Raw genomic sequence first — 23,903 nt, forward strand, 5'->3', positions numbered from 1 at the left:
AACACAACCGCCACTAAAATCACGTGGAGTTGACTAGGACTCGACAGATAGTTGCTATTGGAGGTACCTTCCGCTCGGGCCAAGCCGGTAAAAGATAGATATTTAAAGTCCTCATCCCCTTCTTTTCCCTTCCTCTACGCGGAATGTGTCATATGGTTTGAAAATCTATTTTGCAAATGAAGGATTGCTTCTATAATAATGTCTGACCAGCATTTGAGACAGTGCAAGGCCTAGTTGGGCCAGCTAATTTTTGACTCTAGAGTAGGGTTTTTAAAAAAGTTTGTGAGCTTGTGAAGCGTGTGGGCTAGGCTCTTTAAGAGCTCCGCCCGAGTTCTAAATGAGCCGAGCCAAGCCAAGCCAAGTTAAAATTTTAGGCTCAAAATAATTATCGAGCCGAGCCGATCCAATATTGGCTTACTCAAGTTCAGCTCGATTAAGCTTGTATTTATATATATTTAGTTTAGAGTTGTTAAATCTAAGATACAATAGTTGATACGATCTGCATTTCCTCAAAGTCCAAATTCATCAGCATGCTAGAGTCCAGACCATCTTCATCTCCCTCAAACCCTTTTCACCGTCGAAAACCATCTCCATTGGTCACTACTCTTGGTTAGCTGTTGTCGTATCCGACAGCCTTTGCGGTCGCATAAATGCCCTTTACAAGTAGGATCCAAAGATTAAACCCTTGATGGTGGTGCACCAATGTGCTCCTATAGCGACAACGAAACATCGTGATTCTCTTGGTGATAGAGGTGCAAACGAGCCGAGATTGATCGAGCTTGGCTCTAATCAAACTTGGATTGAAATTAATTTTCTCGGCTCTAATCAAACTCGGATTGAAATTAATTTCGAGCCTGTCTTTGTGATCAAGCTTGAATTGAAATTAAATTTCGAACTTAAACGAACTACTTAATTAACAATTTTAAGTATTATCAATTTCAAATCATTTTTGAGCCTAAGCAAGCTTGAATTAATTTAAGCTTGAATCAAGCTTGAAATAAAACATAATTCAACTATAAAAATATAAATATTACTAAAATATAAATAATAAGCCATAAAAATAAATGAGTTAAAAAACCATAAGCAACCAAAATATAAATTATAAGTAACAAAGATAATTATGTCAAAAAACTACAAGCAATTAAGATATAAATTACAAACAATAAAGATAATTGTGTCAGAAAATAATGGCTGAAATTTTAAATGGGTAAAAGAGTTTTGATCTGATGGTTCATATTAGTTGATCGAGCCGGCTCGGGATTAAGCTTGGCTCGAATTTAATTTCAAGCCTAGCTTTAACGATCAAGCTTGGCTTAGCCTATTTTTGAGCCGAGCTTAATCGAGCATTATTGAGCCGAGCTTGATTATTTTGACAGCCCTACTTAGCGATGACTCCATCGTATTCTAGTTCATCTTCAAGAAGGCTAGGTATAGCTTCCTATCTGTAATGGTGAATGCTTTCCTCCTTATTGCCATAGTCTCCTTCCTGGTCAAATTCAACTCTTTTGTTCCTAAATCAAAAGTCGAACTCCAGCGCGAAGAAAAAAAAAAAACCACCGATATGACCCAACTCGCTCGAATACACCCTACTAATTCGACTGTCCTTTCCAATTTTTCATCCACACAGTAAGGTATCCTTCATCTAAAGGATTGCAAGTAACAACCAAACACTTAGCATTAGCAATCGCAATAAAACCAAACAGTTGTGCTCAATTATAAGCAAACAAGGTTGAACATATCTTTGAAAGCTCGGAGGATGGTAATTAATTTATATAATATGGAAAAAAAATTACATGGATTTTTCCACTGATTGCAAAAAATTGTAAGCCGCTTACAACTAAAACGATACACCCGAATCACTATAACACAACACTCAAAGACAGTCAGAACAAAACAGTTATAATACTTTACATGCGTATTGTGAAAGAGCCTAATTCCATAGAATTCAATCTTCTCCAAATGAACAACGAAGTAAATATTCAAGCTTTGCTGCAACACGCAAAATCTTCTCAAGTGACTACATACCCTGGAAGAGAATGACATTAACTGCAAGTCTGCAATGCTTAACATTAGATCAATCACTAAAACTATATTAAACATTTTCTTTCAGATTTTGCGAAAATCAACCAAAGAACTAAGGTGAAGTACATGTGTACAACACACAACTATATGGTTTTATTTTAATTTTTCAAAAAACAAATGAGTTTTTCTAAATATTGTGCCGTTATTTAACTCCAAATCTCATTAAATAAGAGAAGAAGCTGATGACAACACCCAATATCTGAGTTTTTCAGCCTCGACGCTAATCAAACTCAAACGTGAGGATAGTAAAACTCAATGTTTGCACAAGATTACTAAGTATATATACCCAATGATCTACCTACTGATGCCGTCGTCGGTACAATCAGGAACCTCATAGAACCCTAGTACGAGAAAATAAATTCAATAAGGACATAGTTCACTGAAAAATATTTTTTTGCCTCAGAAGTATCTGTTTGATGTCATAAAATGCTGCTTCACCAAGTAGGTTCTCCTGCAAGCAGGGACTTGGTTCCACAACACATCCATTTTGCAGACAAATCATCATTAGCACTAATTTGCTAGATAAAATATTCCACTCAATCTTATGAGATTTAAGAGATTACATGTATTTCCTAATAGACACCTTACCTTAACCGAACTCTTCCAAACATTTCCGTAGTGACAAGTGTTCCGTAATACTCGATAGATTTTATAATAATAATGATACCTCAGGTTAGTCCATTTATGTCATTTGAATGTAGGAACTCCAAGTAGGTTCTCCCTGTATAACAGGGTCTTGGAGCAACCTACACCTCAAAACTTGGACATATCATCATTGGCAATCTAGTTGATTCTGTTTCCATTTGACAAAAGGCATATGAAGGATAATAACATAGTAGGATAAACTGACAAACTCGATTAAAGGCTCAGCATTCATCAGCTTCTCAATCATGAATTATCTGAAGCAGAACTGGCATTTAAAGCTGATTAATTTCATCATCATAGCCCATCAATAACTATATACCTTATTCATAAGTACGCAGTTAAAAATGTATATCGTTAAAGATTTAACACGGTTGGCTCATATCAAGAAATTCAACCATTATTTTCCCTTGTTACTTCATGATTTTTCATCAGAAGCGCGGGTAAGTTATAATCATAGCCACCACTTGAGACAGATATAGTAAAAGAAAAGCTAGTAAAGAATCCCAAGGATTGAAGCAAAACTATAGTGAGAGGTTTTAGAGGCACAACCATGGAAGAATAGTTAGCCCCCACGTTTAGCTCCACCGAATTCGATCTCTGCCTCCATGACTGGGCTCTTTTGAGTAACAAACTCTCAAAAAGCCAAAGGTGAGGAGAGGCAGAACAAAGCTCAGTCAAAAACAGAATGCAGAGGAAAGTGATTGAAAAGATGGGAGATTTAGCCGTTGCATTGACACAGATCAGTCATCACAAGTCGTGAACTGCAACACAGAACGGCAGAATTGATGTAGCACAGGCATTGGGGCTTCCTTCGTCAATGGATAACTCAGATAAGCCCGGGGTTGGCTCCGTGCGATATAACCAAGATTAAACTCTTCGATTTGATGCAAATAAAGAATACTATAGATGAAAAAGAAAAGAAAAGATCAAAACTTTACCCTATCCAAAAGGGACGATCGAAAACTGAAGACTCTACCGCACAAATTTTGCAATTTATTAGGAAGACCTAGATAAAGATCGAAACCTTTTTCATCATAGAGACACTACGGATCAAAATCTGCCTAATATGGGCAGAAAGGAGATGCATTACCGAAACCTACAGGCATAGAAAACAACATGAGTAGAGGCGTAAGGCGAGAGCCGCGAGACGAAGAGAACAAGAGACGCATTGTACTATATATAGAAGTAATGAAACCCTAACCCTTCGCCCTGAAGTATCCAACGGCTGGGATCGATTGCTGGAGTAGGCGATCTGGCCCTTTTGATTACATTACTGATTACACCCACTTGACCCTGCGAACCGGGCCGGTCGAACCGGGTCGGTCGAACCGGATCAAGACCTCGCTCTAGAGGTCAAACCCTTGAATGGAAAGCCTGCGTTAGTAGTGGTAGTTCCCGCCACGATCATTCCGAGCTCTTGGTTTCTTCTATCTAGGGTTTTCTTTGAGCAACAGTCGATTTCGTCTTCGTAATTATGATGCAATCGAAGTCGAGGTAAGAAAGGTTCTTATTATTCTTTTCCTTCTAATTACGATGGTATCTTTATCGTGCTTTGATTTTATCGGGTACGTGAGTTCAATGGAGATTTTTAGGGTTCATTTCCTTCTTTTGTAAATCCTACTGCTGCCGTTCTATTTATGGTTAGTAGAAGTGGTTGACTTAGGGCTTCCGTAGGTCAATCTAATAATCGAAGTCGGAGGTTTCATGGTATCCTATCCCCCTCTCTCTACTCCTCTTCTTCTCAAAACTAACGCATTTTTACTAAAACAAGTTCTATTGGTTTGTAATTCCGTAATGTAGTAAATGCATAGGTGCTGTAGGCTTGTATTGGCTTTGAATCTTGTCACAAGTCACTCGAGCATATCTATGATCGGAATACTCTTATGCTTTGACCACAAAATCAATTAATCACATTTCTTTGCAGATGAATTATACAAGAGCTTCACTTTTAAATTAAGTTTAGTTGGAGTATGATGATATGGTATCAGGCATGCAGATATTGTGTATCATCTTTTTTTTTCTTTTTTTTTTTTGGTGCATGATATTATGTGGCCCCACCATTCCCTGGCTCTTCGCCTGTCTAGCCTCCATGTATTTCTGCTGCCACAGATCTGAAAAACTAAACAGAGCTGATTTCTACAAGGGCAACAATTCCTAATCACATGTAAGGTATGCTACAGCGACCTCAAGATAGTATCCACAATACATTATGTAGGTAGTAAACTACATTTTTAACTTGGTTGCATTTTTGCCTGTTGTTTTAAATGTCCAGTAACGAAGTACTTACTTCATGGTGCTATTGTTACAGGATATTCAAAAGGACTTATGCTGTATGGTAATGAGTAAAGCATCGATGTAAGCATTATTATATCTGTCAAAATCCTTGTTCGCAACTTTTGAAATATATTTTCATCATACATTTAATACTACTCTTTTGCATAGTCTCCTGTAACATGGATATTCTGGGACATTTTGCATGACCGAGATTTTCTATGTTATCTTTACTTACATTTCAGGGAGGACACGGACAACACACTCCGAGTACTTATCGCTACTGACTGTCACCTAGGATATATGGAGAAAGATGAAATACGCAGGTCTGACTCTTTTCAGGCTTTTGAAGAGATTTGCTCCATAGCAGACCAAAAACAGGTAATATCCTTCACTCCTGCTCTCCATAGCTGAGTTATTGATTTTTTACTTTTTAAACTGCAGGTAGATTTCATACTTCTTGGTGGTGATCTTTTTCATGAGAATAAGCCTTCACGATCGACATTGGTAAAGACTATTGAGATTCTGAGGCGCTATTGCTTAAATGACCGGCCCGTGCCATTCCAGGTTGTCAGTGATCAGACAGTGAACTTCCAAAACATGTATGGACTGTATGTGGATCCAGCTGCTATATAATTTAATTATATTTTTTTATTTAAGATGCTAAACTGTCAGTCAGTTTGTTCAAAGTCCAATTAAAAGAACTTTGCAATTATTTACTGGTTTGTTAATTAAACATCTAAGCTGTAGCCCAGCTCTTATTATTGTTAATTCATGGTTTGCTTGATCTGAATCTTGTCTAGCTTGTCATCTTGATAATTGCAAGAAATAAAGAGACTCTCCCCTCCATCTTCATGGTTTGTGTTGTCTCATATTTGGACAATCGTGCTGCTTAGAATATGGTCATCTCTCTGATGCATATTACTTATCCATGGACAAGTGTAAGCATAGGCTGCTAGGCCCATTTACTGCATGAAATTGTTCTTGATTTGGAGAAAATTTTGCAGCACCTGACATTACTTAAGCAAGTTGCTATGTGAATTTTTGTTAAGGGACGAACAGTGATGGCGATTATTCTAATTCTGACTTATTAATTTCTCAGATTTGGTCATGTCAACTATGAAGATCCCCATTTCAATGTTGGTTTGCCTGTTTTCACTATACATGGGAATCATGACGATCCGGCTGGAGTGGTAACTTTTGCTTCAATATTTGGTCAACATTGAACATCGTTATTTCCTTTGGCTTCTCTTTTTGCTGAAGTGCTTATTTCTACCTAACACTTTGGTAGATCAATATGTTATATTGGTATATATATGCATGCATATATAGTTATATACATAACGTGCTCCCCTGAAATTAAAGTCTCATTTCTTAGCCAAAATTGGATGGCCTTTAATCATTGGTAACTGAATGCCTTTGTATCTATTTTGAAGATATCAAGTTTATGTTTCGAAATGTAGTAGAGGTATTTTTGATAATTTGGAGTTAAATGGATCATTGAAGTCATATCTAAATCATTGCTAAGATTAATCTTCCAACCTTTGGGATGACTGACTCAAAACCAACTAGGATTATTTCAAATGAAAATAAGTTGGAAAGCCTAGGGAAGACAATTGTGATCAGTCATGAAAGTCATAAGAGGAACACTTAGGATGTATATTTGCCTTCTTACAATCAGCTCGAATTGTGCTTTTTAGTTCCTTATTCCTTATTTATAATTCTGTACAGGATAATCTTTCTGCCATTGATATACTCTCGGCATGCAATCTTGTTAACTACTTTGGGAAGATGGTCCTTGGTGGTTCTGGTGTTGGTCAAATAACACTATATCCTATACTTGTAAAAAAGGTTGGTGCAGTTATTTGCATTAAAGCATTAGTGACATGGAAACCTAGGCTAAGATATGAAGTTGCAGGGTACAACATCAGTGGCCTTGTATGGCCTGGGAAACATTAGAGACGAGCGACTGAATAGAATGTTTCAGGTACTCTTGGGCCTCCTGTATGCAGTTCATTTCTTGCTTACGTTTTGTTTCTAAAATATTGACAATTGATTTTTCAGACACCTCATGCAGTGCAGTGGATGCGACCTGAATCCCAAGAGGGCGTTCCATTGTCTGCCTGGTTCAACATTTTGGTTCTCCATCAGAACAGGTTGTGTATTATGTGTGCGAAGTTTCTTTGATGTTGTTCATATCTTAGATAATGTCATTGAAATTGCAACTTATACTTGTATCCATCACAGAATCAAGACAAACCCCAAGAATGCGATAAATGAGCATTTCTTACCAAGGTTTTTGGACTTCATAGTATGGGGGCATGAACATGAATGCCTTGTTGACCCACAGGTGACACTTTAGTACACAAATTTATATACTGCACTGTCATGCTGAAGTTAGTTTTACAGGAGGTTCCAGGGATGGGCTTTCATATTTCACAGCCAGGATCTTCAGTTGCCACATCATTGATTGATGGTGAAGCCAAAGCTAAGCATGTACTTCTGTTGGAAATCAAGGTTGCTATTGTCCATTGGTGAACATTTCTTTTCACTTGCCTATTCTGTCTTTGATTTCTTTCCACTTCATTTAGGTAGACTTTTAACTGTATTGCTCATCATTTTTTGTCTATAGGGGAGTCAGTACAGACCAACTAAAATACCTCTGAAGTCAGTCAGACCATTTGAGTATGCAGAGGTAAGGGATTTACACACGCTCATCTATTTCTTTATGTATTTCTAACTATTTGCATCTTTTGTTGTGCAGGTTGTGTTGAAAGATGAAGCTGAAGTTGATGCGAATGATCAGTCATCTGTTCTTGAATATCTGGATAAAGTTGTAAGAGAGATCTCCTTTTATTGAAAATAATGTTGAACCTAGGAATGCCAACAATGCTAATTCAAGTCCTGCAAAACAAGTGCTTTATGTCTTATGTTGATCTGACTCAACAAAATCTGGCTCAAATGCTTGATCTAAATCATGTTTAAAACAAAATACTTATAGCCCCCGTTCACTTATGGAATATAAATAATTTTTTTCTGGAATAAGTGGTGTGGACACCACTATTCGTTACGTTTATTTTCTTAGGCACAAGAGGGCTGCATCTGTGGCTTTTGGTTTAACGAGAGTTTTGACTAGCCTTATAGAGCTATTTTTGTCATTTTGTCTTTTGCTTTGTTTTGCCTATAGAAATGCTTACAATCCTTTTTTATTGGTTAGTGAACATTTTGCTTTCACACATTGGGTGTTTGTCGGTGGATTCTGACACCCCGGTTGGTAGATTTTTTGGGTTTGGTTATTTTTTTTCCTACTTGTTCTTCTTAAATCTGCAATTGAAAAGTTGTCCTGCATCAATAAATCTTCTTATTCTGGTGTTATAACTAAACAATAAATTAGTTTTTAACGGTATACTAATTCATCATTCTCTCTTCTCTTACTTTATACAACTTTTAAAATTACTTTAATAATGATAATAAATTATTATTTTGCTCCTAGATTAGACAAGATCTAATTACTAATATTTAAAATATCATAAATTTTTAATACAAATTTACTATTCTTCATTATTTTAATATCAACATTATATCACATCAAATACAATTATTATTCCTTATACCGGTATTCAACTAAATAATAGTATAGCTTATATTGGTATTAGCTCTTTTACTTTGATATTAAAAATTAGAATACTTATTTTAGAATTTATCTTATTTCACAAGTGAATGGAGCTCTAGTTTGTTACTTGCATGTCTAGCACTAATTTATGGAAAACCTCTTATTCTATGATTTGATCTCATGACCGGATCCCTTGGTTAAACTGTCGGTTTCATTTCAAGAAACCTGGTAGCTGGCAGGTTGGGTTGGTTTTTATTCAGGCTTACATTCACATAATAGTGGAGATTAACACTGATTATATTCCACCATGCTGCATGTAACTGATAGGTTACATGGTTGTATATGCGATGTTTCTAGTTTCTACATGAGGTATGTTTGATATGGTTGTATTTGGTCATTAGTTGGTCGTTGAACTCTGTTAAGGCTATTCTCTGTGAGAGATAGTCTCATCTGATTTCCAATTTAATAGGCCTATGAAAGGCATTTTGCCAAAGCAAAAGAAAAGCATATCCCAATAGGAACCTGACAACATTTTTACCCCAGCTTAAGAACCTCTGCTAGTGTGAGGACATCTTGATTCTTGATACTAGACATGTCTGTGCTTATTCTTTCCATCTCATTTCTGCAAACTGTAATTTCTTCAGGTGAGAAATCTGATTGAGAAAGGTAGCAAAGCAACTACCAGCAGGTCGGAGCTCAAACTTCCACTAGTCAGAGTAAAAGTAAAGTTTCCAAGTTGATTTTTTTTTCTAATATTTGCTATCATCTACAAAGCATGTTAGACTGAATCTACATCACATGTAGAAAAGAAAAGTTAAATTTTTTTAATGTCTTAATCCATACTTTCAAATTTTTGTTGTGTAAAGTAATAATGATAATTATGATATTCTTTTATTTATATGAATAAGCATAACAAGTTGCCCTGTAGGTTGACTACTCAGGATTTTCAACAATAAACCCTCAAAGATTTGGCCAGAAGTATGTAGGAAAGGTACCTTCATCATAGTTTTGAAGTCAGTAAAACATCCTTTTCATATCTACTTGTGTGCTGTTTGAACGTGTACTTGTACCATTCATGTAGGTTGCCAATCCACAGGACATTCTTATTTTCTCGAAGGCTGCAAAGAAGCGTCAATCAGTTGAGGGTATTAAATTACGTTATTCTGCAGAACTTCTTACAAGTTTGTTACATATCATATTCATCCATGATGCATTTGTCATTTGCTTAGAGGCATCACTTGATGTGACCATAAAAGCTTGCCATTCTGCAACCAGGTATTGTGACAAGTAAAGCCTCTCCAGCAATGGGTTAATGCTGTATATATCTTGTTTTCCTAATCTCATTAGATCTGGAATTAGCACAAGCCTTGTGCACTAAGGTTTTACCGAGGTCTTATTATTGAGATTGAAGTAGATAGAAGAATTTTTCAAGGTTTTAGAACTCCTCTTTGGTATTTGTGTCAATTAAAATGTTTTAGCAGTTAGAAATTCAGATTCTATGTCAGTTATTGTTGCCAGTGCTATTGGACACCTTATGTTAATGAACATCAATTAAATGTCTATTCCTATAAATTGAAAAGCTTAATCTCACAAGTGATTCCAAATTTGCTAAGACCAATTTGCATGTCAAACTTCATTTAGTATGTTATGAAGAATTAATGTGTTTGTTAGTGTCCGTTCAATTTACTTACTAGTTTCAGATTCCATGGAGAATGCTGCTTTATGATTTGACTTAAGTACTTATTTATATGGTACCGTACTCAACTCAGAATTTTATCTACTTGCCTCTTATCTTTTTCTTGAAGAACTCATTTTTCATTGTTGGAATTAGCAATTGTTGATGAAGTTAAATAGCTCTGTGAATTCCTTGTAAAAATAAACTAACAGATGCAGTCATTAAGGAACACGCTCATCTTGATCAACAGATGAGACTCAGCATGCCATTCTGAGGATTAAGGATTTGTTGACTTGCTCTTTCTCATTTTGTTATAGAAAAGATTGATGCTTCTGAAAGACTTCGCCCAGAAGAGCTGAACCAGCAAAACATTGAGGCTCTGGTTGCTGAAAGTAACTTGGTATTCTACTTGCTATCCCTCCTTTTATCTTCTCAATGTGTATCCAGTCTAGCACATTTTTGTAAATTTTCAAAGATAAAGTTAAGGGAAAATAAAACAATAGGAGAAAAAACAATTTCCCTTCTCTTTGGAGCTTAATTTTCTCTCCTAATCCTTTGAGTTGGACTATGTCTTCGATGGCTGTCAAGTTGTATGGATCGAGACCAGATCAAACTTGGAAAACCATCAGTGAGATATGTAAAGTCCTTCAAGGGTTCGATGTTATATCATCATATGTGCTTAACAGCAACTCAGAAGATAGTCTTGAGACAATAAAAGATGTCAAGAATTTCTTTTTATTTCCTCAAATGTCCTACTTCTCAAAGCGGTTAGATTATCAGTATCTGTTGTGGCAATACTAGATCTTCATAAATTGCCTCAGTATTTTTTTTTCTGATGAAGGTTTGCCACATTGGATTTCTTGTAGTTACTATTTTATGAAGGGACTGTAATTAGAACATTGCAGTATGGTCTCTGAGAATGATTTTTCAAGATGAAATTATTTTTGTGTTCTAGTTTCTTGAGGTGTCTAGACCATATACATATGTTTTACTAGTAAGTTATTTGGTTTGCAGAAAATGGAGATTCTTCCAGTTAATGATCTGGATATTGCGTTACATGAATTTGTTAACAAGGATGATAAGATGGCATTTTACTCTTGTTTGCAGCATAATCTTGAGGAAACACGAGTAAGTATTTCTTTCTAGATATTTTCTAACAATTGTTCTAAATTAATGCACCTTTGCATCATAAATTCAGGGTAAATATGAAAACTATTGTTTGATATGATATTGGTATCCTTTCTTACAGAATAAATTGAATGCTGAAGCAGATAGTCTGAAGATTGAAGAAGAAGATATAATACTTAAAGTGGGCGAGTGCATGCAGGCATGGAGCTATTCTCATGTCATGATGGAAAGTAAGCGTATTGGTGATCACATTTAACACTTTTTCTGATGCAGGAACGTGTGAAAGAAAGATTACTGCATTCTGAGGAAAACACAAGAATCTCACTAAGTTCACAGAACTTACAGGTTACTCTAATCTTCATTTTAAATTCAAGAAAATTACCAGTCTTCCTTGTCTGCTGAAATTGTTGACTTTGATTGCTGTTTATACAGAATAATAGAGGTAAAGCTATTACTGCTCCCACTCCCAGTAGTCCGAATTCCTTTAGCGATGAAGAGGATACTAGACAGATACTACCGACTTCAAGATCTGCTGGCCGAGGAAGAAAGGTATTATCTGGAGCTACTAAGTCCTCTCATGATGCTTCTGACATTGGCAAAAGTGGAGCTTCAAAGAGAGGCAGGGGAAGAGGCTCTAGCAGTTTAAAGCAGATGACTCTTGATGCCACTATGCGAGTCCGCAATTCTGAAAGGTTCATCACTGACTGTTTGCCACATTCTTGCTGAAGAATTACTTTTCAAGATCTTGATATTTGAATTTCATCCATCTGTTTTAACCATAATATACTCTACTTGTGATAAGATATGTGAATAAATAAATTTAATACCCTACCATGTACAAATTTGGATATCCTAATTACATATGAATGACTGCATTTGTTGCCCTGCAAATGTGCATATTCATTCATTTACTGGATGCCATGAAGAGAACATTGGAAAGGCATATTTGATTCATTTAAATTGTACAGATCTTCATCAACATCAACAACAGCTGCGCTACGTGGCATTGTGGATGAGGAGGTGGACTCTCCAAGTGAAGAAACAGAGACATACGAAATTAATGAAATCACTGAAAATTCTGTATATTCTATATTCTTTTCCATGAAGCAACATTATTTTTTTATCTTATTGGATAACTCAGATTACTATCTCTGCTATACTGAGCTCTAAAGCCTTGTTGCTATTTTTCTTGCTCCAAGGAACCTGAAGGGAATTTCCAAGAGAAGAGGCGGAAAAGGCCTGCACCCAGAGGCAGGGGTAGAGGATCTGCGTCGTCATCAAAGAGGGGAAAGAAATCAGATCTCTCTTCCATCCATAGCATGCTTATGAATAACGACGACGACGACGATGATGACGACATATCAAACAGATTGAGGAAAGCTCAACCTCGCGTAAGTGAAGCATCAAATACTTTCTCAAGAGAGGGGCAAAGATGATTGTCAGATCTTGAATGGAAATTAATATTCTCAGAACATTTTCTCTATAATCCTTCTATAACCTCTTCTCTATAAGTTTGAATAAGAAAACAATTCTTAAATGGTTACAACATGTTTGACTGATCCTCATTTATGGTTCCAGATGACTAGGAACTATGGAGCTGTTAGGAAGAGATGATGTTGATGAAGACACATGTATTAGCTCGGACATGGCGCTATAATTCTTCTTCTTCACTAAACCATCCTTTTTGGCAAGCTGTGATAAGCTTTGTATATTTACAACACTGTTCTAATATGCTTAACATCTTGCCCTCCATATACATGATGGTCATTTGTGTTCTTGCTAGAAATTCTAAGGAACCCTCATACTGTATTCCTAATGTTCCTCATCATTTGAAAATGCTCTTGCCACAGGGATGTGCTTCTTTTCCCTTTCCTTGTTCTTCGTAGAGCTTTGGTCACAAATGGGTTGAGATTTCTTGGTTCGATGGGTATTTAGCAACTACAATTTCGTAAACAATAGATGCTTGAGAGAGATTTCTCAATATTGTATCATTAATGCGCTTGAAGGCTACTTTTTATTGAATGCAGGGAGTAAGAAATCGATATTTACATCGCAGCATCATCGTTTACTTCAATAGAACTCTGAGCAGGAAACATTCTAGTTGCTTCTTTGAGCTCCATATTTTCCCTTGCTTCTTGGACGGCACTCCATTCCCCAACCATAGCGTATAAATTTGATTTCATTATATAATTCCCACTGTTCTCAGGCTCCAGTTCAAGCACATACTCCATTACTTTTCTAGCTAAACCAATGTTTCCGATGTCTCTACATGCTCCGATAAGAATGCGCCAAATTGGGGCATCCGGTTTCACAGGCATATTTGTCATGAATTCAAATGCTTCATCTACTAGCCCAGCCCTGCAGAGGAGGTCCACCATGCTCCCGTAGTGTTCTATCCGAGGTGTTATACCATGCTCTTCCACCATGGACTTGAAACACTGTCTGCCTTCCATCACTAGCCTGGCATGACTACATGCGTTGATGATGTTTAGCAATACAACCTCGTCCAGCTTAAATCCCTCCCTCTGCATCTGAGAGAATCGAACGAGAGCGGCTACAGTTTGCCCATGCATTGCTAGCCCATGTATCATCGTTGTCCATGTAATCAGACTCCTCACAGTCATTTGGTCGAATATATAACACGACTTCTCCAGGTTCCCACATTTACTGTGCATGTTAATGAGGGCATTTGCAACACAAATATCCTCATGAAAACCAGTCTTCTCCACACATTCATCAATCCATTTCATCAACTCAGAGCTTCCCAGTTTTGTGCATATGGAGATGAGTGCTAACAATGTAACTTTGTCGAGCCTTACTCCTACCGTCTGCATTTCCTGAAACAGAGTCAGTGCCTCGCCAGGGCAGTCGTTCTCGCAATAAGCATTGATCATGCAAGTCCAGGACACCGTAGTTCTGCTCCCCATCTTCTCGAATATCTTCTGGGCAACGTGTAAGCATCCGCATTTTGCGTACATATCTATCAGGGAATTTTGGAGAGGTGTGTCAAATCCGATAAGATTCTTCACTGCGTATCCATGGACTTGCTTCCCATGAGCTAAAGCCTTCAGCTTGGAACAAGAAGAGAGAGCACTTGTGACGGTCACTTCATTAGGCCTTGAGTTCTCCTTTGCCATAGCACTTGCAGCAAAAAGCGCTTCTTGGGGATGATTTCCCCGAGAGTAGGTGGCAACCAGAGCATTCCACATGATAACGTCTCTGTGGGGCGTTTCATCGAACATCTTGCGAACAGCCAAGAGATCTCCAAAAAAACCGTACATCTTAAGGAGGGCGGACTGCAGGACGAGATGCAAGTCGAATCCCAACTTGAAGACATGGGAATGCACCTGCTTTCCCGGATAGAACGAATGCAAAAGACGACCGCAGGCCTTGATGACGAACAGAAGAACGGCGTGATCAACCTTAAGCTCACTCCTTCCACGGTTATACTCCCAAATTACCAACTCAGGTTCATTCCCTTCCAAATATGCTCCCAGGGCGTTCTTCCACTTGCGAGTACGCTGCTCTCTGTGGAGTTGTCTTTCCGGTGCCAATTCGTCGTCATAGAGCAAGAGACTCCTTGGAATTCTGGTAAGGCATCGTCTGGTAATATGAGCAATGAACGTGGGATTGCTACGGAGGGTTGTTATGGCATGGGTTTTCATAAGCAAGACGATCATTTTGGGTCATAAAAGCGGAAGGAGGTCTTCTGGCATCTCAGAAACGGGCGGGAGCTTGCTTTTAAGTATTTGTTTGGAACGAGAGAGAGAGAGAGAGAGTTGCTAAGTTAGCTGTAGATTAATTAAATACTGCCTGAGAATTTTCAGATTTAAAAAAAAAAGAAAAAGAAAGTAGAATACAATCAAGCTTAGCTTAGGAGAAAGTGAAAAATGCTCAGCACCCAAAAATACAAAAAAAAGAATGCTGCCTACAAAAACTAGAAACCTAATTGGCTGTTTTATTATAAATTCGACCAGTGGTATGATTAACAGTAAAGAATTGAAATATAGGAAATTAAAGACAAAAAAGGTGGGAAGACAACAAAAATAAAAAATAAAAAAAAATGAGAGAGAAATTGACAAAGGAAGCTTTATAAGACTTCCATCAAATTACTAGTGTTAGATTTCTAGTTATGCTGTCTTCTGGTAAAAAGAAGATTTTAGCATAGACTCTAGGAACTTGTTATAATACTTCAAACGTGCGGGTGAGTAGTTTTACGATTTTTCATATTTGACCCGCTAAAACTTAAAATCATTTGCATACGAAGCCTTAATCCTGAGTCCATGTGTCTCTTCCTACACATTTCGTAACAGTCGAAACAAATACTGCGGTCTGGACTCTGGAGGATATATACCATACCATACCATAAAGGAATGAATTTTTAATTTTAATTTTTTTGACGCCATTCGAATAGGAGATAATAGTAGTTCATGGGAAGTAATAATAGCCTCCTAGTCCTATTACACACACTGCCAAAAAAAAAACAAACAAAGAGTCATCGAGGGGTATAAGTATAACGTGAGTTTTTTGTTTTTATTTTATTTATTTATTATAAAAAAACATAAAATATATTATAAAATGGAAAAGATAGCAGAATAAAGGAAACTGGCTCTTCCCGGGCCTTGAGTGGAGACAGAGAGAGAAAGAGAGAGAGAGATTTGGTTTGGGATCACAGCAGGAGCTCTAACTCTTGCGCAAGGGGAAGAACGAAAAGAACCCCAAACTGCAGCCCTACTAACCTGATCCCTCGGATCCGTGAGATCAGACTACTTCTTTATCCTAATTTCTAAGGCGGAGATGCGATCAAGTGGTGCGGCCATTGCTTCTGCTCGCCTCTGAAGAAAGGATGAGGAGAAGGCCTTTCGATCTGCGGCGGCCGGCGAGACGGCGGTGGTCCTCCACCGGTTGGGTATGGCTGGTGGTCGCCGGCCTGGGGGTTCTGCTGCTCCTGCTGGTCCTTAGCCGCGAGAAGCAGCCGAGATCCGTGCTGTCCATCCAACAGGTCCGCTTTCTTTTTCCTCTGATCTCTATCCCGATGCGTCTTCCAATGTCAACTTGCTTCGTTTTGTTCGTTCTTGTTCCTAGATTTGTTGTGGAGTTGACTTTTTTTGGTGGTGGGGGAAGGTTTCTCCTTTTCGATTTCTGGTTTTCAAATCTTAGTCCTTCGATTTTCATCTCATCTGACAAGCAATTCAGAAACCAGTCCTTTAGACGTCTTATTACTTTGCTCTCTCTCTCTCTCTCTCTCTTCAAGAGCTCATCAGAATCCTAGTAAGGAGCTTTCATTGGTCCTTTAGACGTCATCTTCTTGGAAATATATAAAATCGGCACTGGAAAATCTTCAGAAATCAGACATTATCCTTTATGTTATATTTTGTTTCTTTGTAGTAGGTCGATTGTGATTGTTTATCATGATTAGTGAAGATCTGCATTGTCTCTGTACCTTGTCCATATCTTCAACACGAAGGAAATATCTAATTTTAGATTATGAGGACCACTATCAGGAATATTCAAATTGTTATCTGGATTGGTGTTTGGATAAATTCTTATGCTAACATCCAAATAAACAGGACCTTGATTTGAGCTTCCTCCCAGTCACCTGATAAGCTCTAGCCTGAAATATCTTATAAAGATCCGTAAGAATATGCAGTCTCGCAGATTACTTGGCTTTTATGGAAAAGAAAGTTACTTTGTACTATCGTTCATAAGTTACAGATAGCAACTCATGTGGACTTCTATCCCGAGGATAGCAGATCTCTAGTGTTCTGGGTTCTCCATTTAAAATAGAAAACCTCATGGAATGCAACTTATGTGTATGTCATGCATGCAGCATGCAATCATGCTGGTCGAACCTTGCCTCAACATTCAAATGCTGGTAGGTGTAACAATATTTGCAGTTGTGCAACACCAACGTCGAACAATCTTGTCCAGACACTGACCGCAAAATCTAGGATGAGTTTAGGTGGATTTCACTTACATTCATCCTTCATTAGCATCATTGAAGCCATTTCCAGAACATGGGTTTGATTAGAGCATGACTGAAATATGAGAAAGCTCCAAAGAATTGGTATCTTTTTAGAAAGGACTGTCAATATGATGTGAAATCTTTAGAAATTGATGCCAAATGTTGGCCAAAGACACATCAAACCTAAGAAAGATTTGATAAGGGCAGTACATTGGATGCTTATCTTCCTTCTTCCTTGTGGCCTAGAAACATGTAAATTGAAAGCCCTCTGGGAAGGTAGGTGAATCTTGTCGCTATTGTTTAGCCAAGCAGTGTGTGCTCATTAAAAATTTCTGACTTGCTGTAGATGATCCCTAATATCTGCATGCCAGATAAAATTAGTTAGGCTTCTATAGAATAGCAGTTTGTAGCTGTATTATCCAATACAAATTTCATTAACATTATCAATGTACTTTACTGTGACTAATTTTTTCTTACATTGCCAGTAGATAAACAATAAGAACAGGCTGTAACGTTAACTCCTTGATTATTGTGCAGAGACCTTATCTTTCAACCCTAGCTGAAGGTCTCAACATTACAGATGAAATGCTGAGCCCTTCTTCGTTCACAAGGCAACTCATAGACCAAATATCTCTTGCAAAGGCTTTTGTCATCATCTCCAAAGAAAGCAACAACCTCCAATTTGCCTCAGAACTTAGTGCACAGATACGCTACTCCCAGGCTCTCTTATCAACTGTTGCAATTAGGGGAACCCCTATTACAGAAGAAGAATCAGAGAAAGCAATTCGTGAAATGGCTCTCCTGCTTTACCAAGCCCAACAGCTCCACTATGACAGTGCAACCATGATCATGAAGTTGAAAGGTCAAATTCAATCTCTGGAAGCAAAGTCAAAATCTGAGACCGAGAAGAGTACAAAATATGGACAAATTGCTGCTGAAGAACTCCCAAAAGGCCTCTATTGTCTCGGCATCAAGCTTACTATAGAGTGGTTCAAACATCCAATGCTTCACAGAAAACTTTCAGAAGGAAAACGGGCATTGGAGAAGCTCAGAGACAACAGTCTATATCATTACTGTGTTTTTTCAGATAATATCCTTGCCGCATCAGTTGTGGTTAACTCAACCACCAAAAATTCGAAGCATCCGGATCTGATTGTTTTCCACCTGGTTACAGATGAGGTGAACTATGCACCGATGAAGGCCTGGTTCTCCATCAACAATTTTCGAGGTGCCACTGTGGAGGTCCAGAAAGTGGAGGATTTTACCTGGCTTAATGCATCATATGTCCCTGTTTTAAAGCAACTACAGGACTCTGAAACCCAGAACTTCTACTTTTCTGGAAGTGGGGATGGTCGAACACCAATTAAATTCAGGAACCCAAAGTACCTATCAATGCTAAACCATCTGAGATTCTACATTCCAGAAGTCTACCCTGCCTTACAGAAAGTAGTATTTCTTGATGATGATGTAGTAGTCCAGAAGGATCTGACGGAATTATTCAGAATAAATCTGAACGGGAATGTAATGGGGGCTGTGGAGACTTGCATGGAGACATTCCACAGGTTCCACAAATATCTGAATTATTCCCACCCACTAATCCGTGCACATTTTGATCCTGATGCTTGTGGTTGGGCCTTTGGCATGAATGTGCTTGATCTAAGGGAATGGCGAAAGAAGAATGTAACTGGGATATATCACTACTGGCAGGAGCGTAACGCTGATCACACCCTCTGGAAGCTTGGTTCATTGCCACCTGGGCTGCTGGCATTCTATGGACTGGTTGAAGCATTAGATCCCAAATGGCATGTGCTTGGATTAGGATACACAAACGTGGATCCTTTGGTTATCAAGGATGGAGCAGTGTTGCACTACAATGGGAATATGAAGCCCTGGCTGAAGATTGGAATGGAGAAGTATAAGGGGTTGTGGGACAAGTATGTGGACTACGCACATCCTTTGTTGCAAAGATGCTTTGTGCATTGATAACCAAATATGGTTCCCGATTTTCTCATAATTTACCAGCCGGTTCTATTCTTCAAGCAGCTAAAGCTGACTGTCACATGTAATAGATTTTTGAGAAAAGGTAGTCTAAGTTATTCTTTTTCCCCTTTAAATCCTTCTATGGGTTTCTAGCTTAGTTTGTCATTTGCAGCAATAGTGAGGAGAAACAATTCCTATCAGGTGATTTTGCCCCAAAGAATAGACTGCGGATTCTATTTGTTGGTGAAGGAACCAATTGTTTGGACCACTTGGATTACATGCATTCCATTCAAAGAAAGTTGTATCATGAGGCCGTTTAATTTATATCGATAAGAGGTGTAGTAAATTTTGTAGAACTTGATATTTGCAGAATATTTGTGAGCATTCTTTATTATCGTTTACATCAATTTTTGAACTATATTGGTTCTCTATGGACATTTTTCTGGTAAGCGAAGCGTATTCCTGTGCAGTTTATGTAGAGTCTTTCTCTGGTCAGTTAATTAATCTTTATGGAACAACAGGTGTTTCCAGCAAAGCTTTGCAGTGAAATGGTTGGAATTTCTACTTTCATGATGATTTTTGTTTTTACTAAATCAAATCAGAGTAATATTATGGAAGAAGACCTGGAGACAGTTTTTAGTTTGTATGATGGAAGCATGATTTTGGTGAAAATTTGTCAAATCCAAATGAATCTTTGTTACCTGGTATATTAAAGTGAATCAAGGAAGGCATTTATTTCTTCTATAGATAACCATTGAAATGCAAATCTGACTCTTTTCTAACAGGTGAACATTTAATTGCAATTAGATCTGGAAGAAGGAACACATAAAGTTTGTTACTTTAATTATTTAGTGGAAAGCATATAGATGACTGAAAAATGGCATTGCAGTAAAGGAACTTGTTTATATTCCTAATATGAGTCGGTGATTAGATTTACTTCTACTTTTTGCAAAACAGAAAAGTTGAACAATACTAAGAGAGTTAACTATGGTATCCATTTAAGATTCAATTTATAAATCTATTTTTTTTAATATAAAATTAAAATTTTTACGATCCATTTAATATTTATATAGATTAGAAATATGGACCTAAATATAAATCGAACACTATCTAAACCAAATGTTATCTATTTTCCAAAACTAGAAAATTCAGAAAAAGTTCATGCCAAACTATGTTTCTCATGTGAACCTATATTATTATTTGTGACAAATATGTCAACTCATTTCTATCAATACGTATCTCCTATTCCTATTTCTCTATTGGTGCATCTCCCTTAGGCTAGTGAAGAAGAAAAAATGTGCATAAGCTGTTATGAAAATAAGCGAAGTGGAGATGGATCGAAGTGCTGCTGCCCCCTATGGCCTCGTCCTAGCAGTGGAACCGCCAAAGAGCCTCCTGATCGCCTCACCACCTCTAAAGAGGTTAATGAGGGGCCGATAGTGATAGTGGTTGAGGGGAGATGGTAAATACAAACGAGGTTATCCCCATGGCATTTCTCTGGAGAGTGCTACCCAAATAGACACTGAAAACCCTCCCGCTTCTCTTACTTCGGCCCCCTTCCTAATCCTAATGTTGGTTATCCGCTTGATCTTGCTACTCAAACTGTTTCTGACCTTGCTCATGAGGAAATAGTGCGCATCGCCTCGGCAGCGATATCTGCTGCCTAGGTGAAGGCGCACGAGGATCTGATACACATACCGGAGGAACCTCTTGATCCTGAAGGTAACCCAATCTCGTCCTGAAGGTAATCCAATCAGATGGTTGAATAATGCGGATTCTTAGCTCGAATTGCAGAGGGATAGCAAAGAGGAAAGGACGAGCATTTCTGTTAAGTCTACTCTCTTCTCAAACCCTCACATACTACTGTCTTAAAAACTCTATTTTTTCTTCGTAGAATAAGCCCGCATGGAAACCTTGAAGGTAACCCAATCTCGTCCTCCACCTAGACCATGTGTGGTCTCCGAGCTAGGTAAACCCCCTTGGCTACTCACTTTGATTTATGCTAGTACAAACTCTGTTTATAGAAATTATCTCTGGCATGAACTTGGATGCCTAAATATTCATGATATGCCTTGGTGTGTAATTAGGGATTGAAATTGCATAGTAAATCCTGTAGATAAGTGTGGGGACTCCCCTTTTCGGCTTAGTTACTAAGTTAAGGCCTTGAGAAATCTAATCTCAAAGGCTGCCTTGATTGACATTGGATATAAAAGGAATCCTTACACTTGAGGCTAGAATCTTGGTTAGATTGGACAGGTGCTTTATTGACAATACTTTCCTTCAGGTTTTCTTATGTATTGAGATTTCTCATCTCCCGAGGATTGCCTCTGATCATGCACCACTACTTGCAAACATTGGGGGTGAAAATATTCGCTTTAAACCGATTTTTAGATTTGAATAGTTCTGGTTTGAGTAGCCTGATATTCAAGGTATTATTGAGGATGTGTGAACCAGAGGCTCCAATATGTCGATATCCTCTCCTCCCACTGTCCTCAATCAAAATCTTGCGCATATTAGACATGAGCTCATAAATTGGAATAGAAATTGTTTGGGTCGCCTCGAAGTAAACTTAACTATAGTTAAGGACGAGATTGCTTCCCTTGAGGCTACTGAACTGAGTAGCCCTCTCTCCATTACTGATAGAACTAGACTTGCCTGCTTGAATCGCCGTTGCATGGCTCTGTTATGCCAAATCAATCTTAAATGGCATAGCAAATCTAGGGTCGCTTGGATCAAGGAGGAGGATGAGAACTCTCGTTTCTTTCACATTACTACTAAGATTCGTAGGCATAGAAAATTGATCATGAGTGTCTGTAATGATAACAGGGAAACTGTCACCAGTCAAAAGGAGGTGTTGGATGAATTTCTTAACTTCTATAATAGGCTGTGGTATGAGGATGTTGAAGGGTGCCCTCCTTCGGATCACTAGCCAATAGTTCTTGTTATGGATTATCTCAGCGATGAGAACTTCACCACGACATAACTGACACTGAGGTCAGAGAGGCCTTAAGGTCGATGCCTAGCAAGAAGGCTCTTGGGCTTGACGGTTTTCAAGCTGAGTTCTATAAGAACTACTAGGATACGGTTGGCCCCACCCTAGTGGAAACCATGGTTCACTCTTAGAAAACCAATCAGATCCCATGGACCTGAGGCAAACATACATTGCCCTTATCCCAAAATTGACCATCCTACTAAGGTCGGCGACTTCAGGCCTATCTCCCTATGTAATGTAAACTACAGGCTGTTGGCAAAAATTCTTGCATTGCTCATTCCATCAATTCCCCTGGGAACCAAGGTAATTATATTATGATAAAAGTGGACATAGAGAAAGCCTATGACCGCATTAAGTGGGAGGCGATCACTATAACCATGACGAAAATGGGTTTTCCTGAAAAGTTTGTTAAATGGATTAAAAAGTGCCTTGCTTCTCCTACCTTCTCTCTGTTAATTAATGGTAGTGCGTCAAATTGGTTTGTGGGGAAGAGGGGCATCCGACAAGGAGACCCTCTCTCCCTATATCTTTTTATTTTGGTCTCGAAAATTTTCACGGACCTTATGAAAGAGGCTGTTCTGAACAATGAACTGAGCCCTTTCCGTATCGGGGACTGTTTTGTTAGTTCTCACCTAATGTATGCTGATGATTTGCTCATTGTGATGGAAGCTTCTCTAGGCTCTTGTTCTTCTTTGATGAAACTTTTTAAGATCTATGAAGGTATTACTAATCTTAGAATCAACAGGAACAAATCTGAGATTTATTTTCCTAATAATTATCTTGCTCACAAGAAAGAGGATGTCCTGTGCATTCTCAATATGTAAGAGGGTTCTTTTCCTTTCAATTACTTAGGAGCAAAAATTTCTCCTAAACGCCTCTTAATTAAAGATTATGAGGAGTTTTTGGCTAGAGTTGAAACCAAGTTAGCAGGCCGGAAGCGGGCTTCGCTTACCTAAGCAGGCTGAGTCACGCTTATTAACTTGGTTCTCAACTCCGTTCACCTCTTATTCTCTACCTGGACCCCGATTGTCGTAGTGGATTGCATCACCAAGTTGGCTCATTATTTTCTATGGGAGAACGGGGAAAAAACTGGCGAACTTCACCTCGTGGGATGGGACAAAGCCACCCTACCTCGCAAGGATGGAGGCCTCGTCGTTAGAAACCTGTGCAGCATGAGAATGACCATTGTGGCTAAAAAGGTCCTTGCCATCTTGAACCAAAATACTGAACCATGGGTTAGCCCTCATTAGGGCCAAATATAGAGACCTTCACCCGTTGAAAGGTTTTAGACTTAGAAATAGCGCATGGGGCTGGAGACTAATCATATTAAAATGAGTCTCCGCAAGCTGATCAAGAATGGGAGGGACACTAACATATGGCAGGACCCTTGGCTCACTTCTATGCTAATTAACAACTGACCTACCTATGTTAACATCGAAGCCACGGGCTATTTATGCGAGTCTCAGATGTAATCAATACAAATGCGTGAAATGAGGACATGATCCTCAGTCTCTTTGGCCCCACTCTCGCTGAAAAAGTTTTCGCCATTAAT

General features: G+C 38.3%; 3 protein-coding genes and 6 non-coding genes across 13 annotated transcripts; 2 read left to right on the forward strand and 7 right to left on the reverse strand.

Moving 5' to 3' along the window:
* Positions 1-2,211: 2,211 nt before the first annotated feature.
* On the reverse strand, positions 2,212-2,315 carry LOC140761809 (small nucleolar RNA snoR97). The gene has a single exon (XR_012104624.1). It is a non-coding gene; the product is annotated as a small nucleolar RNA snoR97 (small nucleolar RNA).
* Positions 2,316-2,478: 163 nt separating this feature from the next.
* On the reverse strand, positions 2,479-2,591 carry LOC140761805 (small nucleolar RNA Z278). The gene has a single exon (XR_012104622.1). It is a non-coding gene; the product is annotated as a small nucleolar RNA Z278 (small nucleolar RNA).
* Positions 2,592-2,747: 156 nt separating this feature from the next.
* On the reverse strand, positions 2,748-2,862 carry LOC140761818 (small nucleolar RNA Z278). The gene has a single exon (XR_012104633.1). It is a non-coding gene; the product is annotated as a small nucleolar RNA Z278 (small nucleolar RNA).
* A 79-nt stretch (positions 2,863-2,941) lies between these two features.
* LOC140761816 (small nucleolar RNA Z223) lies at positions 2,942-3,033 on the reverse strand. Its single transcript, XR_012104631.1, has one exon. It is a non-coding gene; the product is annotated as a small nucleolar RNA Z223 (small nucleolar RNA).
* Positions 3,034-3,099: 66 nt separating this feature from the next.
* On the reverse strand, positions 3,100-3,187 carry LOC140761813 (small nucleolar RNA U36a). Its single transcript, XR_012104628.1, has one exon. It is a non-coding gene; the product is annotated as a small nucleolar RNA U36a (small nucleolar RNA).
* Positions 3,188-3,441: 254 nt separating this feature from the next.
* On the reverse strand, positions 3,442-3,583 carry LOC140761814 (small nucleolar RNA snoR134). The gene has a single exon (XR_012104629.1). It is a non-coding gene; the product is annotated as a small nucleolar RNA snoR134 (small nucleolar RNA).
* Positions 3,584-4,087: 504 nt separating this feature from the next.
* Positions 4,088-13,221, forward strand: LOC140761068 (double-strand break repair protein MRE11). 5 transcript variants are annotated; one of them, XM_073098246.1, is made up of 24 exons: positions 4,088-4,221; positions 4,812-4,896; positions 5,036-5,082; positions 5,244-5,379; positions 5,443-5,600; positions 6,101-6,191; positions 6,730-6,849; positions 6,917-6,985; positions 7,063-7,154; positions 7,246-7,348; positions 7,408-7,515; positions 7,631-7,693; positions 7,763-7,834; positions 9,256-9,333; positions 9,540-9,602; positions 9,693-9,756; positions 10,604-10,686; positions 11,301-11,414; positions 11,536-11,613; positions 11,688-11,759; positions 11,847-12,106; positions 12,383-12,494; positions 12,614-12,805; positions 12,993-13,221. In XM_073098246.1, the coding sequence occupies exons 3-24, from the start codon at positions 5,060-5,062 to the stop codon at positions 13,026-13,028; spliced, it is 2,187 nt and encodes a 728-aa protein (XP_072954347.1). In that variant the 5' UTR covers positions 4,088-4,221; positions 4,812-4,896; positions 5,036-5,059; the 3' UTR covers positions 13,029-13,221. The 5 variants fall into 5 exon arrangements, 4 of the variants coding, with proteins under 4 accessions (XP_072954347.1, XP_072954349.1, XP_072954348.1 ...); XM_073098248.1 differs by having other exon boundaries at positions 4,138-4,221; positions 4,837-4,896; XR_012104540.1 differs by lacking the exon at positions 12,383-12,494.
* A 238-nt stretch (positions 13,222-13,459) lies between these two features.
* LOC140761328 (pentatricopeptide repeat-containing protein At2g22410, mitochondrial-like) lies at positions 13,460-15,094 on the reverse strand. Its single transcript, XM_073098605.1, has one exon. It carries the CDS (start codon positions 15,092-15,094, stop codon positions 13,460-13,462), a length of 1,635 nt encoding a protein of 544 aa, XP_072954706.1.
* Positions 15,095-16,034: 940 nt separating this feature from the next.
* LOC140761682 (probable galacturonosyltransferase 10) lies at positions 16,035-19,715 on the forward strand. The gene is made up of 2 exons (XM_073099112.1): positions 16,035-16,416; positions 17,917-19,715. The coding sequence occupies exons 1-2, from the start codon at positions 16,261-16,263 to the stop codon at positions 19,360-19,362; spliced, it is 1,602 nt and encodes a 533-aa protein (XP_072955213.1). The 5' UTR covers positions 16,035-16,260; the 3' UTR covers positions 19,363-19,715.
* The last annotated feature ends 4,188 nt before the right edge of the window (positions 19,716-23,903 follow it).

This window comes from Typha angustifolia, chromosome 6 (genome assembly GCF_048772165.1).
Source record: "Typha angustifolia cultivar Huaian chromosome 6, ASM4877216v1, whole genome shotgun sequence".
NCBI classification, from domain to species: domain Eukaryota; kingdom Viridiplantae; phylum Streptophyta; class Magnoliopsida; order Poales; family Typhaceae; genus Typha; species Typha angustifolia.

Coding starts and splice junctions, on each gene's coding strand:
- LOC140761682 (XM_073099112.1), top strand. CDS start 16,261: ATGAGGAGAAGGCCTTTCGATCTGCGGCGGCCGGCGAGACGGCGGTGG. Junction 16,417..17,916: donor CCGTGCTGTCCATCCAACAG/GTCCGCTTTCTT, acceptor ATTATTGTGCAG/AGACCTTATCTTTCAACCCT.
- LOC140761068 (XM_073098246.1), top strand. CDS start 5,060: ATGGTAATGAGTAAAGCATCGAT. Junction 7,835..9,255: donor TTGAATATCTGGATAAAGTT/GTAAGAGAGATC, acceptor TAATTTCTTCAG/GTGAGAAATCTGATTGAGAA. Junction 9,603..9,692: donor GCCAGAAGTATGTAGGAAAG/GTACCTTCATCA, acceptor CCATTCATGTAG/GTTGCCAATCCACAGGACAT.
- LOC140761328 (XM_073098605.1), bottom strand. CDS start 15,094: ATGATCGTCTTGCTTATGAAAACCCATGCCATAACAACCCTCCGTAGC.